This window comes from Pagrus major, chromosome 8 (genome assembly GCF_040436345.1).
Source record: "Pagrus major chromosome 8, Pma_NU_1.0".
In the NCBI taxonomy this organism is placed as follows: Eukaryota; Metazoa; Chordata; class Actinopteri; order Spariformes; family Sparidae; genus Pagrus; species Pagrus major.
Window position 1 is genome coordinate 18,720,758 of NC_133222.1, and position 18,850 is coordinate 18,739,607.

The 18,850-nt window shown below is 40.7% G+C and overlaps 1 protein-coding gene across 1 annotated transcript in view; it reads left to right on the forward strand.

Moving 5' to 3' along the window:
- The first annotated feature begins 12,784 nt into the window (after window positions 1-12,784).
- Window positions 12,785-18,850, forward strand: part of cspg4 (chondroitin sulfate proteoglycan 4) — a 73,234-nt gene continuing 67,168 nt past the window's right edge. Inside the window, exon 1 of the mRNA XM_073471845.1 lies at window positions 12,785-12,860. Coding sequence (XP_073327946.1) covers window positions 12,785-12,860 — 76 coding nt within the window. The remainder of the gene's footprint in view (window positions 12,861-18,850) is intronic.

Here is an 18,850-nt window from a genome sequence, read left to right on the forward strand (position 1 = left end):
TGTCGTTATTGGCTTGAGGATTTTGTGTCTCTTTTTATTACATTTGGCTCACTCCTGCTTTCTGATTCAACCTATTGGCACGCAGCTGAGAGTGCTAAGTGAGTAATAAAGTGCTTGTGAGCAGGGACGTGGGAAACATATTCATCTTTCTGGAGGAGTATAGCTGCTGCAAAGCTGCTGTTGGCATCTGCATATGTAATGTACACTACACAGGCATGGGTGTGCTGATATATAAATGTGTGCTGGTGTCAGTATGTGGAGGGGAATAATCTCGGCCACAGCCTTTACCGTACTGCATCGACTGAGTCAAGATGTCTCACCTTCAAGTGGATATACTACTCAAGCTACATACATTGTCATTATAACATATTCTGTTTTTTGTTTGTTTGTTTGTTTGATTGATTTTCCATGGTGCAAACTGTAATATAAAAAAGAAAACGTCTTGATATTCATGAAGCAAGGATTTCATACTTTGCATGCATGCAAATTAGTTTGACAGGAGATGCTGAACTGATTAAAGGGAATTTGTTTTGAACTTGCAATACAGTTCAGGCAATCTTCAATCCAAGCCATTTGTTTTATTTATATTGATTTAATAATTCATGGCACACACTTTTGATGTAAATAATAAACATACATTAAGATTTTTTGCTTTTGCAAAACATTGACAATCAATTCCAGTCTATCGGTCTGAGGTATCACATCGCTGCCAAGGGTAAAAAAATAAATAAATAAATAAAAAAATACAAAAAAACTGTAAGGGCCACAGTGTGACAGCACACAGCATCTGCAGTTGAGGCAGCGCTGAGCTTTGCTGCAGTGTTTTCTTTTGGCTGTGTGTGAGGCCTTATTATTGCAACAGAAGCCAGGAATCCTTAATCCACAGGGGTCTCAGTGGGAAGGAAAAGCTTCTTGAACAATCCCCGTTCTTGGAGCCTGTGGTGAAATCCAGCGATCAGTCAACCCTGAGCCCCTGAGCCTCCTGAGGGCTTGGGACTCAGGCCAGTGTTTTACAATGGCCCCAGTGCACTGAGGAGAAGGATAGGAAGAGACAGGGAGAGGGAGTAAGAGGAGAGGAGAGGAGAGGACAGAAGGAGAGACAGGAGAAAAGACAGAGATGTGCCGATAGAGAGAGAGAGACAGCCAAGGTCTGCAGGGGAAAAAACACCATAACTCACAAACACATGAAAAATTGGCTCAACATTGGTGTATTCATAGAGCTGCGTTGCAAGGCTGGCAGGACACAGGAGTGGGTGTTGATTTCGCACAACACCAACCCACAAATATAAACATCTCCACTTATATGTGTCTATGCATTTGTATCTGGATAGAAGTCTTTGCACAGGGGACCATTTTTGTGAACAAAAGCTTTCAGCCTTTCAAACTTCACAGTCAATATCATTCAAGGCATCAGAGTCCGACAGAAGCTCACAGGAGGCCATCTTGTTCATTTTAAAACAGTGATTTAGAAACCATTCAGGCTCCACTTTGCATAATCTCGCTTTGGTACTTACCAGGACCTCCTCTATCACTCTGGGATGTTGTGTTGTTGAGATGTGAATGGACTGCCACATGGTTTTACACAGCTCATAAAATAAGAGCGGCAGCTTCTGAAAAATAGGAAACCTTTTACAGATTGATTGCTGCCGTGAAAATACAATTCACCGTTAAATGTCACTGAAATTATGAGCTGTGGTGGGATTTTTATTAACGAAACAACAGGATTTTAGGGATGGAACCAGCTGTCCTTTGCAAATATTGAGAAATCAGCATCAGCTCAGAAATATTACATTTAGCACGGGAACACACATTTTCATAATCCACAGTGCCGCTGCCCGTGTGAGACAAGATTATTGTCTCTGACTCATTCAGTTGCCATTTAGTGATGACAACCTTTGACCACAGATAACTAATGAAATTACATTCACATGCATGAATTAATTTCACAAGCACACTGCGCTGTCTTGTTCCCAGGGACCTGGAGAGTGACCTTGCATTTTTGTCCGTCTCAGTTTGACCTGCATGAGAATGCGACATCGCACCGGAAATGACTGTTTATCCGCCACAATGTTTGTTGACATGGCTGATGCATTCCAGTGGTTCGATGACGCTCAGCAGCACTCGACGTACCAACTCTGTGAACCGGAAACATTTCATATGAGATTTTTTCCCATGGAACAGATTCTGGCGAGTCATGCATCTGTCAGACTCTTCTATTGGACAAAAAGCGGTAGATTGTTGCCCCGTGCAACTGTCTATTCATTATAATTATTGTAATTACACATTCAAGTGTGTGTAGGCAAAAAGGCCTGATGGGTGGTCATCAAAGCTCATTTGATCCTCCACCAGAGGGCAGTGCTAAATGCTCTCTTGACCTCAGAGCTCTGCATGACTCCCTGGTGGTGCAATGGCTGCATGCAACCTACTATTGTACCTCAGAGCTGTGTTTATCTGTGCTCAGCACACTCACAACACTTTACATGTTAAGATCAAATAAAAAAACTCTCTCATGTTAATGCTGCCCAGTAGGTTGATGTTATTATCTGTATTCTTGCAACGTTCAGTACTATTTAGTAGGCATTGCGCAGCTTTAACTTTCAGACAATGTGGGATGAAACTTTTCTCGTCTTCACTCTGCACCGTATAAACCCTTATTCTCTTTTCTCAAAGCGTAGATGGGATGTGCTTTGGATCTGTGCCAGCACCTCTCAAAGAAGAATATAAGAACAGAGGATGCAGAGAATCACTGAGAGCGTTGAAATTGAGCTTCTTCTTTTTTTTAATAATCGCCTTGTCGCACTGTTCTAAGCTTTGTATCTGAGTGTGTCCTTTGTGTCTGAACAAGTCGGGCGCAAACACAAAAGGCAATGAAACATTCGTTTCAGCCTTCGAGGCTCCCAGCAGGTTTCTTTAAATGTTACAAAACATGATACTGGATCTCCTCATGGCCTCCTCAGTCAAGGTTACAGAATATGAGGTAATTAAGTCGTTCAAGTCTCCTATGTGTACCATGGAGCTAATTTCTGCTCCGGACAGAGAAGCTTGGACCAATGACAAGCTGAAGAAATGATAGGTCTATTACTATAAGAATATTAGAAAATAAATCTCCTTAGCCTCCAGTTTTTCCTATAAACACATTCCATCTTGCACTTTGTTTTATTTAAAAACAACACATCTGTCAATAGTTTCTTTTGAATCTTACAACTGCGAGCCAAGTCTTTTCTCTGCCTGTGTATTCACCGGCGTGGCCAAGGCTGTGCACTGACCTCTGAGAAGACGAGCGTCTCACCACCCACATCTTGGCATTCAAACTACGCCAATTGCTTCACATTATGGGATATAAAGATATGTTTCGAATTCAGTAACTAATACAGTCTCTCTGTGCTGTGTAAAGTGAGGCTGACATCCCGTTTAATGACTGCATGTGTGCAAAGTGAGAGACACATGTTCTGCGAGCATGAAAAGATAACGTTGAGGATATATGACTTAAAGCATGGAGTGCAAGATCATGGATCCTGCTAGACAGTAAATATATGGATCTGAAAAGAGTGAGCAACTGTTGAACATCTGTTTTTCGAGCCTACGTGAATTCTATTACCAGTACAAAGACTTTTCTTCTTTGTTTACCACATTCATTGCTGCTGCAGTGCTTCAAGACTTCTATATACTTCGGTTTTCTTTTTTTCAGTAGCAAAGAGGCATCTTTTTTTACATTTTAAAAGAGTTAGGCCTATCATTACTTATCTTACCGCACATGTTTACATCCAACTTTATCATTCTTATTAGAAGAATGGTAAAGATATACATGGGATTGATACCCCTCTCATGTCTGTAGGGAAAATATAAAGCTCCAGCTAGCCAAAGATTAGCTTAGCTTTGCATATAGAGTGGTAGATAGGTCATAAAACAGGCCCACTATAGCTGAAAAGCTCACTAACAGCTACCCTAGCTTTGGAGTCAGCTGGCAGTTGTCTTGGGCTGACAAGACCATGCCCCTATCTAAATGAACAGGGAGAGAGTTGTGTGGTAAATTCATAAATTAGTTTCAGTGGGTAATTTAGGATTTGTATGGATTCAGTTTTGTACAGTAGAAAGCAGGGTTTCATGCACGGCTTGCAGTCCCCTACTGTTTGTGCTCTTTCACGAAAATGGTGCAATACATTACTTATTGATTTCAGATGACAAACCAAAGGATGTTCCCTTTTGCTTCAAATAAAAAACATTCTCATGTGCCTCGACGATTTTCTCTGCTGACAGCTACAATCACCGCGGCTCTCCTGCAAAGAAAACTAGCACCTTCATATGCCACTTCATGTAGCATATTTGCTGCTTTAAAGCACCATGATGTTCAGAGCACAGCAGGGGGACTCAGTGTTACAGTAACAATGTTTGCCACCCTCCCATCCCTCCTTCCATTTAGCAAGTTCATATGCGAGCAGCTGAACGGCTGACATTCCTTCCTTTATCAAGTGAAACGGCGCATGAAATTCTGAATTTAGTTCTGTGTACATGCTGACTCTGGCACACAATTGATTGTTAGAAAGATTTCTGTCCCACTGTCACACTGATGATCTGTTGGCTTTGATGGAGGGAAAATCCAGTTTTAGACGATCAGCTGTGATGTTATGCCTCAGTATTGGGCGTGTGTCAAGAAATAAGATTGGAGAAGTTTTGCTGTAACAAAGCAAGCGTACGTGTTAGAATTAAACCTTGAAATTCTTACAATTTCAGTACAGGTTTGAATGATAACCTGGTTCATAGATAAATGAGATTAATAAAGCTATTATTTTACAAAAACAGAGGAAACTTTAAATTATTTCTGTGTTTCAATGTGCTTTCTTTAACAACTGATAAACACTTCTGCGTATTCAGTTTCCATTTCTCAGGCATCTTTTTGTTTAATTTATTTATGTTGGTTTTTTTCCAGAAGTAGCATTCAATACCTGAGGATCCCCATCTATCTGCAGACAATGCGCCCCCAAGCATCACATTAGGGATGGATATTCAAAGTCACAAAGCTGTCAGGGTAAAGATAAACAAACTGAATGTGGTGAGGATTTAGCCAGGGAGCCCGTGCCTTTTGAAAACTACTTGCTAATAGAGATTAAGACCCTGGAATGAAGTTAAAAGCAAATGCTGAAACACAGTTTAGGCTGCAGACACTTACTATCAAGCTATATCTTTTTATAGGCTGTGCAACCATTTGATTGGCAAGCGTAATCCTCTCCTCTCCTTGAGCAAACATTTCTAAACGAGCGATTACTGGAGTCGCAAAAAAACTGAAGGTGACACAAATATCGTCATGGGAATTAGCAACATTAATAAATGTGGGCGAAACAACATTACATGTGTATATGCTGCAGATGAGTCAACCATTTTCCAGTGGCGTTGTGTATTAGCTGAGGTGAGAAAAGGGAATTAAGTTGACACTGCCGATGGATTGTCAAAAAAGGACGGTAATAGGCTTACAGCGGGAAGAAAGTAACTCTGACAACTAGCGTCTGCAAACGCAGACGCGGCACAAAAAAGTCTGAAAAATGATATTTGTCATGCTTTCAAAATGTTGGCTGTTGGTCATTGGGAGTCCTTTTGAAAGCTGAAAATGTGTCGTGACTGGATTGACTTTAGATCCTGGATCATTTATGGATCGAGATCCCTTAATATTTACTCATCATTTATTATAATCCCAATTATTCTTAGAGCCTCATTCTGCCTGCCTCAAAAATCTGAATTCAATCAACACCTTTCTGACAGTGTTAGGCGTGTTAATCACACTGTAACACCTCTACCTATGAGAGTTGGGCTGACACAGATTTTCACAACTTAAAATAAATTTGTCTGAATTAACAGTTCACCAAAATCTATCTATATAAGCCTGTTAACATCTCCAGTGCAGGGCATATTTAGCTGTTTGGCAGTGAGCCCACATACAGAATTATATACAGAGGCTGCAATCCTAATCTTATCTTCAGACTGTAGGTGATGAATTCCTCTCTGGACTCCAGAGCTTGTTCCTGGACGGAAACACTTAAAATTTATAAAATCTCTGCCATGCATCAGGTCACAAGTAGTAGAGAGTAGAAAGTTAGTGTATAAATATAGATTCAGATGCAGAGATTGCATGAATCTAGAGAAGAAGTTATCAATTGAGATGATTCATTGTTGAAAGAACTCTATTGCCATCTGGCACAATTTGTAATAGAGCTGTGACTAACAATTGTTTTCATTGTAGATTTATCTGCTGATTACTTTTTCTATTAATAAATCATTAGTTTAATGTATGAAACACCAGATAATAGACAAAAATGCATATCAATATTTAGTAACTTCCCCTGCTAAATAACTTAGATAATTAATTGTTTAATGAAACAGTTAGCTGTTCAACTATTACTAATCTTATTTGTATTTTGAAAGTAGCAATAAAAACCTAAAAAAAAAGGGGCATTATGTAGTATTGGAAAAGAAATTCAGAAAATCAGAAAGGTAACAGTAATATTGATACAATAATAATAATAATAATAACAATAATAATAATAATAATGTAAGGTTTACAATATTAAGGTGATAAAACAAACTCATATTTATTTTTTTCGTAACTAAATAAATAAGCCTTCCTCAGAGGAAAATAAGGTTCTCAGAGAACTGTTTAACGCTAGAAAGGTGGCGGGGTCCGCCAAATATAAGCAAAGTAAAACAGAATGAAACTGTGTTGTCCTTTCAGGTCAGTTTGTTTATTCAGTCATGAAAATAAAGACAGTTTGTTTATTTAGGATTTTCCTCTTCTGACTACGTTTTCTTCCCGAAAACTACGTGAAGCACCTTTAAGGCCGTTCAACAATAATCACTGATCTACAACAGACTCCTCTTTGAGAGTCACCTCTTTACCCTGTACAGAATTAATGTCACCATGAACTTTGCCTCTCGGTGTGCTGCTTTCTCTCACAGCTACTCATCAAAGTGTTTACCTGTGCTGTTAAATGACAGGGGTTGCAACCTGCAACCTCCTCAAGAAACTTTTCCACTCATAAAATCCTATCCAGCAACCATGCTTGAGGCACATACGGCGCGGGGAGCACTGGTGTTATGCAGGTGGTTTCAGTTTATTCTCAATTTAGGTCGTCATGGAGGAGGATAAAATATCTAAGGGCTCATGAATTAATATTATGGACTTTTAGCGAATGAAAAGTGAGCCATTATAAAGAGACAAAAAAGCTTAAAATCATATAACGAGCTATCTCCTGGACAAAAATCTCTTATCATGAAAATGTACTATTTTCCCACAGCTGGGTCCTTGCTGCTGCCAGTGCCACCAGAGCTCTTTGTTCATTATTACAGTGTACTTTAAAAACTGATCAAAACAGACCGCTGTAATTATCTGGCATTTGGCTCATGTTCGTATCCTGACAGTGGAAAAAAAAAAAAAAAAGGTTTGGAATAACATTGACATACTCGCTGCGGTTTAATCAAGTCTGGAGCTTTGAGGGCATAGCGGTGGTCTGGCCAGACGGCTGCAGCAACACACGAAGATGATATTTGAGACTGTGTGGTGAAAGCTGAGCTCCTTCGCTATATGCTCAAGATGACTTGAGAGGTGATATTTCGGCAAAATGTCCCAAGTTACTGCTCTGTGTGAAAATTACATCGACTGGCGGAGAAATGAGATCTGATAAGAATGTCTGACCTGCGTCTACGCTCAAGAAAGTAACTGAGACATAAGATGTGGTGAGATGGTGAGTCAAATAGCATTGTTGCAGAAGAGCACAAATATCTCTGTTTAGAGAAGAGGTTCAGATTGTCTTTTGTAAGAAATGTGAAAAATGCAGGGATAAAAAAAACACAGTCCTTGTTTGGTATAAAACTGTATTCAAAAATGTATCTGACGTTAATATGAGGCTTCGTCTGTCTGTGTGAGTCAAATCATGTGGGGATCTCAAGTTACGGTCTTTACTCCAGAATAAAGTCTTTCCTTGCTGAGCTGCAAGGGAGGGACAAAGAGGGATTTTCATACTAAAATGACTGTTATTTTGGAGGACATCACTTTGATTTGTCAGAGACAGACTCCTGAACTCTTGTTTAGCTTTAGCTTAATTTTAGAAGCTATTTTTACAACAGGACTGTGAATCTTTTGCCCTCCATCTCTTACACTGCACCTATGGTAGGACGGCATCACTTCACTGTCGGTATGGAGAGGAGCAATGGTTACAACGCTCAGTAGCACTTTAATGCACACATAGGCATGTGGTTATTACATTTAGATAGAGTTGAAATAATCTTTTGAAGCTCCAATGATTATTTGTTATTCTGTCAATGACCAGGTGACCCTGAGTGTTACGAGCCGAAAGACAGTATTCACCAACTATTCGGCTCTACAAAGATTTTTAGCCTCTTTTAGCTCAGTTCATCAACTTCAATATCTAGACACAAAAGGCAGCTGTTTTCAGCAAATAAAGAACCTCACTGTAAGCTGCCTTTCCAGCACCAAATGGTCAACAGACAAGTTTTTTTTAAAAATGTAGAAAATTCAAATTTATGAACTGTAAGGCAATAATAATTTACAATTACAAATCTCCATAATCAACAGATACTATATAACAGATATAAAACAGTAACACAGAGACAAGAAAGTGTGGTATGGAATAAAAAAAGGAATACATTACAATATCAAATACAAAAATTATAGACAAGTCTAAGATTATGACAGTACATTGGCATGATAATTTTCTAATAATTTGTAGAGATATTCCGCAAAATAAAGATATTTTATGTAGTTTTTGACCACTAGTGTTTCTGTGGTTTAATGTTTCCATACAACACAGTATCATGCCAAATAGTATAACAGCCCTGCTGCTCAACCGTGTCACCGTTTTCATTCTGTGGTCAACTATGCAATAATAAACATGCAACCTGGTTACGTTGAGGAAAAGATCATGGTTTGGTTTAAAATAGCTACTTCCTTAAAACATTGGATAAAAGTCCCGTGACTGAAGTATCAATCCACCACAAAATCTTACATGGACTTTCTGGTTCTTTATACTTCGTAGTGTGCTTCCATCATTATCGCCCCCTGCTGGTACTGCACCTTCATAGGCAAACCATGACACTCACAGCTGTCCTCTCATGGATCAGCGGGGCTATGACGCACTTTGATGTGAGACTGAGTGTTTTTTCATATTGTTTTCATCTTGTGTTCCACAACAACATGGACGCACATTCACAACACGAGCAGGGGGTTAACCTGACACAAATTTCACCATAAAACATTGGCATGCAGCAATAAAGGAGGATACAAGAAGAGCACATGCTGAAGTAAACAGTACAGGTTTCAAAAGATTGTTTTGTTTTGTTTTTTTTGCAGATGTTTTATGGGGTTGAAAATACATTCAACATGTTTTTAGGCCTTGAGGATACATACAATGTACTTTGTGCTTAAACAAACCATGTTTGTTTACAATAAAGACTCCACAGGACACCTTTAATCAAAGCTTGTCCATGAATTATTAAACCAAGAAACAAAAACAAGAACTGCATCAACAAACTGTGATAAAGGCAGGTTCGCACACACATCTACTTGCATCAGCTGAAGTGACTGTGTGCTAAAGGGGCCACTGGTGTTAAGGATTACATAAGACTGCCTGTGCTCTCACATACTGCATCAGCCCACTCATATCAGTGGGTGACATCCCTCCAGGACAAATTATGCATCCCTAGGGAGGTGAGAGTATGTCATCGGTGCAAACGGTTGGCTTAGGCTCAGAGGGAGCGTTTTTAATTGTAGCTCATGTCATGCTGAAATAATCAGGGAGGCTGTGATGTCAGAAAAGGTTGCCTGCAGTAAATAGTGTCGTGTTACAGGTGCCATATGTTATTTTACGGGTTTTCTTACAGCTACAACCGCTCACATGCTTTTGCGGAGCCAGATGAGAGGTCCACTTCATCTTCTTGAGGTGCTGTTGATCCAAAGAAAAGACATATTAAGATTTCATTTGAAGGAGAATTTGTTTCTTTTCTGCACAGATCAGAGGGATCAGATGAAAGCCATATTCCTGTGTGAATATCAGTCTCAGTCATGAATGAGAGAAAATATTAAAAGTTAATATTTCGGGTGTGTTTCTGTTATAATGTGAATTCAAGAGCAAGTTTACGTGAGAAAACTCATCACTTTTTATGCAAAATCTCCCTCTTGTTCTCGTGTTTTGGAATAGTTTCACATATTTTATATGCTAGTTAATTTTAGGATAATTTCTGAGGAATCGTTTGTGCAGTTGAAAAGAAAAACTCCTAATTGAACTGCGCGGGTTGCACTCGAGAGTGAATAAGTGTTGTAAAGTTCTTCCACACCTGAGAGGAAGTGTTTAGAAAATTCTAATTGTATTCCCATTTCAGCTGTCAGAAAGTACGAGGAATAATTTGCCAACCAGTTGACTGTGAGACAGGTGAAATTGAACGCTCAGGCTTTGAGAGTGAACTGGAGGTTTAATCTTAGCATCCAACCAGAAAATACTAATCCTTGGGAAGAGTGTGTGCATGTTCATTACCAAAAAAATGAAAGTTAAAGCCAAGTGGAGAACAATCAGCGACAATGCTCACCACGATTAGAGTCGTTCTCTGAGTGCCTTCGATAACTTGTGCAGTAAAACTTTTCCATTGTCGCAGCCCTATCAATAGAGGGGAGATAGAAAACGCAAATCCAACACAACCCACCTCTACTCCACACTAAAGTGTGAGCTTAATTAGCTTCGGGAGCAGGTTTGTTGAACAAAAACATAAAGAACGAGACATTGATCAAGGGAAAGGCGAGGAAGATAAAGCGCAAAGAGGGTTGGGCAACCTGATTTGTCTTTAATTAAAAGTAAAAGGGTTATCCTTGCAGAAGGCAGCGGATCGTCTCCAGAGGCCACTTCAATTACTGAGTGAGACAAAAGGAGGGAGTTCTACGAATCCTGGATCGGCCAGACTGACAAAGAGGCTGAGAGGCAGTGCTGATATGGGGCTGTTTGATTTGTGGGGCTGTACAGAGAGCATGTTTGTGCACTGATACTGTATATGTGAATGTGTATGTGTGTGAGAATGTGTTTTGTTATTGAAATCGCCTTGTTAAAATGCTCACATGCTTGTGAACTGTAAAGGCCTAGAAACACAGTCTAAGATTGGTAGTTGTGTCATGTGATCACTTTGCAAAACACTGCATGATAATCACTGCGAAGCCTGTTTTCATTTTGTGTTTCGTGAGTAGTTTTGGTCCCCAAATGGTTTAATAAGCATTTCATTGTTTGTTGACAGTTATATAAATATCAACTAAAGTTTAATTAACTATAAATTTGCCATTTATTAATGACACTTATTGTTAAGTTACCCAACATGTCAGTCGACTACAGCTCTCAAAGAACATGTGTATGAAGATAGGTAAGATAGTCATGTGTCATAGTCAAGTTACTTCTTCATGTAAAGGTGAATAACTGTGCCTTTTATAGTTTTATAGTGCCTTTTGTGGTGATTTGTTTGTCACACAATACAAAAATATAATGTAGTTGTCCTTTTACTTAGACTGTCCTGTGTAAGTAAGGGGTGACTCTTGAAAGAAAATTTTGGGTCACTAAAGACAAAAAGTATTTCATTACCGCCATCTCCCAGACACGAGACAGTATCAGGTTTTCTAATTGCCACAACTATCTGCAGTATCGGCTCCTCCATGATGCTTAACCCAAGTTTTCCTTAAAACAATCTCTGCAAGTTATCCTTCCCAACTTGCTGAACAAGCCAGTATCATGGTGTCACGGCAGTTTGGGAAAAAGCGAAGAAATTTCATCTATAGGATTCATGTACATGGGGACTAACTGTCCACTTTTGTTCGTGACAGTCGAGTTGTACATGCCCATGTGCACAAATCATACAGATTAAATTTCCTCACTATTTCACAAAATGATTTCTAATAACATACAGTATAACTAAAATCACAATCTTTCCCCAACCTTCACCAAAGTGAATCCTCAAGATTACATTTCATGACCATTTCAGGAACTGAAAATATGGAAAACATATTTTCCTAACCATTGTTTTATTGTCTAAAACTTACCACAGACTGGATGCAAAACATGGATTCTGATGTGACAGCCCTAGATTTTGTACGCCTGCCATCCACTCTGACCACCTCCCTGTGCCTCCAGAGTGGATCATAAATATAGTGTTTAATTCAATGAAAGACACATGGTGCAGGCATGAAAGATGGTTGTGTTGAGAGTCATGAAAGCATTTTGAAATTCATGTACGTGTACACGTATCCTGTAGATTATATTTGTGACAATTTCAAGAATTGCCTTTACTAAATTGATCCAAATGTGTGGGGAACATACTGTAGATATCTTGTTAAATGCTGACCTTGACGGTTAACATGATTGATAGTTACCACAGTAACAACATGTCAGTCAACTACTGCTTTTGCAGAACATGTCTACAGAGACAGAAAAGATAGACATCAACACCTCATCAGGGGGAACTGTGAGTAACTTAGGTAAGTAGCTTGAACTTGGATGAATGAGTAAGTGCAGGGGCAGGAGGGAGAGGCAGGAGACAGGATATGATTTTCCAATCTGTGGAGTGTGTGTGTAAGTATGCTGGAGGAGGGTGGGAGTTGAAAGAGGGCGTCCCTCTCATGGTCCCTCCCCAGCCCTGCCCCTTCATAGAGAAGTATCCTGTAGCAGGTCCCAAAACTGGAAACTCATTCAGTCCCTTCTGAATGGAGTGTCTTTAACGTGAGAGTGGAGGACTTAACTTTCAGCACGAAAAAATGAGAGCCCTACATTCGGTCCTGGTCGGTGCCTTCCTGACCCTGCTGCTGTGCCTCCCCAGCCCCGCTCATGGAGGTAAGTGCCACTACAAATCACTCTCCAAGTGTCCTGTTCCCTCCTTCTGCTGCCCTCTGTCAAAGATGCACGGGAGGAGATCAGATCACTGTCCCTGTCTGAGGCTTCCCCAATGCATAAATCAGAGCATGACATGCTGATGAAAACTATACTTCATAAATGTACTCTAAACTTTTGACTTTTACCTGCACCAGTACTGCATGTGTTTATAAGTAAACTCCAGGACAGGTTTTCTGCTTTTTTTTTTTTTTGCTTTTGCTTTTTTGTTGTCCACTGGTAAAACCTTACTTTTCTTGTATGAAACTCAATACACAAGGGGACAGATGTGGCAAGGATCTGACCCCGGTCCAAGGACTGAGACGACATCTGTCAATTTCTCATTTTTTCCTTTTCCTTTCAGTCTGTGCCCTGGTGACTGTGTGAGCGCATTTATCTTGAGAATGTTTGCATTGAAAGCATGTTGCCAACAGGCAGGAGGTAGTGAAGTTGAATCCCTCTGTGGTTAGGAGGTGAGCCGAGGTCCCTCTGCCGGCAGCAATGAATGGCTCTTTCAGAGGGAAGTGCACGGTGGCAGGCAGAGCTGCTCCTTATCCACCCAGAGAGGAGAGATGAAAGTGAGCAAGGGGTTAGTAAGGGAGTGAGAGAGGCTGTGTGTGTGTGTGTTGGGGAGGGGGATGCTGGAAGGCCCATACAATGGCCCCACAGTGCATGAGTAGAGTCAGCTACAGATGTACCGTTCTCAATGTGATATGATGCAGGCGCTCTTGTCCTGAGAGTGAGCACATTGGGGATGTACAGTGTTTTGCTGAGGCGAATCTGGTATGTGGATGGGAAGCTTAAACAGTGTCGTCAAACAGCTCAACAAACTCACCTCAGTGCAAAATTGTACATATGGTGAGTTGGCAGGATCAGCCTTCGACTTAGAACAGCTGTTGAGCCCATTGTCTTCTGCCGGCTGTCAGATCTTCCAACTCTCACAGCAAATTCCACTCCAATTAAGTCCGGGCAAACCTCTCCATGAGCATTGGCAGATAAAGTGAAAAAGTGGCTCTTGATCTCTGAATGGAGGAGTATCACTTTGTTTCTGTGGCACTGAATCAAAGCTCAGCTGGAGAGCTGGAGTCAGTCCTTCTGCACTGTGATCTGTTCACCACGAGCATGAAAAGAGTCATTCGCCCTTCTGTGTGCTCATTTATAGATAAACCCCACCGACCGGCGTGACGGCAACACCTCCGCCGAAGAATTAGCTGTACACTGAACAAGTGGCGACTGCTGTCTGAGTGTAGTCACATTCGCAGAAACTTTTGCATAACAGTGTCGTAGCTTAATGCAGATATACATAGATTACAGTAGTTAGCTCAACCCAGATGTTGGCAACGTACATTTCTGCGAACCACGGATAAATTGAATCTTTACATTTATTTACATTCAATTTTCAGTTTTGAAAGTTCTCCGTATGGTCTGATTAGGTTTAGGCCCAAAATGCTTTTGGGTTAGGGTTAGGAAAATATCATGTTTTGGCTGACCAGGTTCCAGAGATGTGGACTGTGATTTGTGAGTCGACTCAAGTCACTGTTTTGATGACTTCCAACTTGACTCGACAGAAAATAAATTAACTGAGACTATTCAATTGTTTGTGAGGATGTAATGCTGTGCAACATATCCTTGGTTTGCAGAAACGTGCAACGCCAACATAGCAGAAGTAAAGTTGTCCAAAGGAACCATTTCTCCTCATCTAATTATCAGCTGGCAGAATCTTCGCTGCCTCAGTGTGAACAGTGCTCACCCACTGACCCCGGAGAACCGAATGCTAATGTTGACCAGATGTACCGAGTCACTGATTAGATTATGGCCCCCCTTTGCTCCACAAAATGCTTGCCACAAGCTGTCGGGGGGACCCTTCCACCAACCGCCAAGACAGCTTACAGCAGGTTTCATTTCTTCTCCATGTTTACAACTTCAAATGTCACAGGCCGTGACGTCCAGATGCCTCGGCGTTCTTCGCGTCATTGTCGCCTTTCCTTACAGAGGCACTGTGCGGTCTCCAAGTGTTGAAGCGGTCTACCCGCACCCATTATTGCTGTATTTGCCTACCTTCAGGAACATCTTGCTCAGTAGCAGAAGTGAATACACGCCGCAGTGAGCCTTTTCCATGAGTTTTCCTCAGTGCTGCACTTTCCCATAGTCTTACGCCATCGTGTTTCTTCCACCCACATATCAGCCTCAGGAACAATTATGACGCAGTGTGAGCATAAGCAGGAGCTCACCAAATCAATTCCATAATCTTCTCTTCACGTAGAATATATGAAGAAAATATAAGAGCGCTAAGACGTGAGATGAAGTCTTTCACGGTCAATATATTTTAGCATTCATGCTCGAGGACCTGCCTGTTTAGCCTCCTGGTGATGTCATGGCCCTCAATTCAATGCTGCACCTGTGATTGATAACACTGTCTTTCACCTACCCATGCTTGATAAATACCTGCCAACCCTGTCAGACCCTGTATATCAGTGACTATCATTTCACCGTCGAATTTAAAAGAGTCACATCTTCTTTGACATTGAAAGCAGACGACCAGCAGGGTTCTGTACTCAGCAGCCATGTGACAGCACTTTTTTTCCTCAAATCAAGGGAAGCTTGGTACTTTATCGTGGCTCTATCTGAAATTGGACATGACATGTTCCTGTTCCCAGTCTTTGAAACAGCCTGCAGCTCTGTATCTCTTACAGTGGCTTGGACTGCTGCTCTTTAACCACTGCTTTACCAAAGTTTGGAAAAATTGCCAGGGTAGTTATTACCAAACCGTAAATTGCTCTCCAGTGCTTACATGTTGTTTGGTTGGCCTGGTAATAGAGTTTTGGGTTGTTTTTGTGCTGTTTTTCTGTTGATAGGAACATAAAGTTTGATGTGGTGATGTGAAACTGTTTGAAAGTTGTGTGCTCCTGAGGAAGCCACGTCCGCTGCCACTCCCCTCTGTGTGTAAAGTTAATGACTTCTTTCTTGCCCCATTACCGACCTTTTTTCCACAAAGTCTTCTGTGTGTTGTCTTTTGTTTTGTCTTGTTTAGTTTGGGGAAAACCCATTTATAAAAATATTGGTGTTTTCTAAAATACAAATATGACCTGACAGATGAAGACACAGACAGGGAGAAAATAATACTCCTGTCCAATTCTGTTGGCAGAACTGATGACGGTCTGTGTAAAACACTATCAATATGTGTGATGGGAAACAGCCTAGACCACATTGTAACACCATCTATTGAATAATCACTTGTCTAATTGCGGATGCTTTTCTTGAATTGCTGTAATAACATATATAAAGGACAACAACATCTACTACAAACACTGTCTAATGGTTTGTGCACATTTTCGAGTGTTTCAGCGGCGCCTTGCTCCTGAATCTGTTTGCATTTTCAATTGCAAAGCTTAACAAGGGGATTTGCATCCCAGGACTGCATATGAGCCTGCTATCTCCCCGAGAGTATAATGTCTCCATGGTAACAAGGAGAAATAAACATGAAATTTGCCTGGGCTTTGTGAAGTGTCTGTATACAAGGCCTCCATGTGTTCCTTGAGAGTTGGCAGGGAGAACGGTGTGACTACAAGTGTCTGCGCAGAAGATTAATAAGTCCAATATTTGCATTGGGAAATTGATGAGATTAGCGTTGTGCTGGTTGTGCTGGTCCCACAGACAGGCGCACTTTGTGACCCTCCCCTCAACTCTTCAAACTTGAAACACAAGGCAATGTTAGGACAGAATAGAAATGGGGCGTTTGGAGTAAATCCAAACAGAAAATCAGAGTGTTTATAAATGCAGAGAAGAATGCACAGATCGTTCTACTCCACATGTAACTGAAGGACTCAATGTCCAAAAAATATGTGGTCGCTTGAACCTTATGAGAAATGTCAGAGCTATGAGTTTTTCAGGCATTGTAAACAAAATATAAGCTGCAGTCTGTAACAAAATAGGCCACTACAAATTCCATGATTGAAAAGAGGAGGAAGAGGAAAAATCTTGAGAGTGAGAGTGAGAATAGTTTTATAGAAGTGCACAAATACACACACATTTATTTTTTGTCTTCAACATGTGTCATTTTTTTTTAACGAGAATAAATTCTGGAGGTTTGTTGGCTGTAAAACAAGTGCACTTCTTCTAAAACATTCCTGTACTTGGGAAAACTTTATGAGACCCTCATAACATCTCTGAGCATGGGACACAATCAATATTGATAACGTTTCTAATATGATATAACCTCCCCTACTTCTGCCTGCCTGATGTTTTATCCGGCACTTCAGAGAGAAAGTTTCAGTGAGTCATGGTTTATTAACTATTTTTCGGGGATTCTGGCCCGAGGCAAACATCATTGCAAGACTCCAAAGTTAGCTGTGTGGGCAACCTCCCTCGACCCGCTCCTTTCCTCTCTATAACTTCATCTTGTTACTACAGGTAGAATTTTATATCTGACCTGCAGCAACAGGGTGGGCGGCTTGTCTGCCCAGTGATTACAGTGTCGGCCCAATAATGGAAATGTTAGAGGCTCGACTTCTGTACCAGCAATAACTACTGTCCTGGTGCAAGACTCTGGGCCACTGCTGCTCATTCACAGTGAGGTGCTGTGGTCAGATAAGCCTGTAGGCTAAAAGACAGAAAAATGCAAAAGAATGCTTCAGAATAGCCGGGACCGACGATCAAATCATTATTTATTTCACTAAACTTTTAAAGCTATTTGAAGGATAATTCTACTTTATTACAACTTGGGCTCCACAGTGTAACCTTTTAAAACACCTCCCTTACAGTCGTCATGTAAACTGGCAGTGCACAATTCCTGAGACAACTGTGACAACACGGTCGTGCATCGTGCATGCGTATTCTGTCTTTAGCTGAGTAGCTATGCGCCAACAGCAGGACAACATGAACAGTGGTGGACTGTCAAGCTTTTTTTCTGCTGCTGACTCAACTGAGTTTATTAATGCAAAGTTACACCAGCACCTACTTGCCTTGCACGCATACTCAAATTATTTTTTGCTGATCGTTGTGCTCATGGGTCATTTTCTCAACATTGTCATTTTTAGCAAAATTGTTGCCATGTAAACTTGGCCGAAACCACTTTATGTGGCGATAATACAGAAAGTGAACAAACTTAAAATGCACATGATTGAGGCCAGTATGGTAGATCAGTGTATTGGTCTTGAAACTGTGATGGATGTTTACAACCCATGGTCTGGCTGATCATTTTTGATCTTCAACTTTGGTTTCTCTTCCAAATAAATTGGCTAACCTTGGGGCGAGGCTAGACTGCCAACTGGAAAACTGCCCTCGGGCCCCAGACTCTATGAAATCCCAAAGACTCCAGGTTCACTGTGTGGTTATTATTTTGTGGTAATTTGGTAATACTGCATCTACCTCTAAAACACAATAAAGCAACTGCATTATCATGTATCCTCAAGGCCCCGCCTTGTAGAGGGGGTCAAGTCATTATCTTTAAATTACGCAAAACATTCTTTAAGAATGTGATATTGTAGTATAACTACAATACAAACTGATTCAATAATCACCAAACTAATTGTTAATACAAACCACCACATACATAGTGAAAGGGAGATTTGGAGAAATGGGAGGCCCGTGCCGACGGGTTTCTTTAAAGTCAGCCTGATCGAAGCATTTAACTTGGTGAGAACAACTCTATAATTACTGACAGGAATGATGGCCATGACTTCAATAAAAGGCTGAAGTTGTTATAAATCAGAATAATCCTTTACAGCAGGAGAAATGTTTGATGAAGCTATCAAGTTGTCCCTCACAGCTCCACAGATGTGCCAGATGCACAGCCCTTCCAAACTAAGGGAGAAATGCTTCTCTTCCTTCTGAATGTATCACTATCATTGTTGTCACACTTGAAGCAGAGGGCTCAGTGACTTCAAAAAGCACATATCATAGCGCAGTTTATTCTCATTGTGATGCAAGAACACCGAAAAAAATAAGACTTGTCC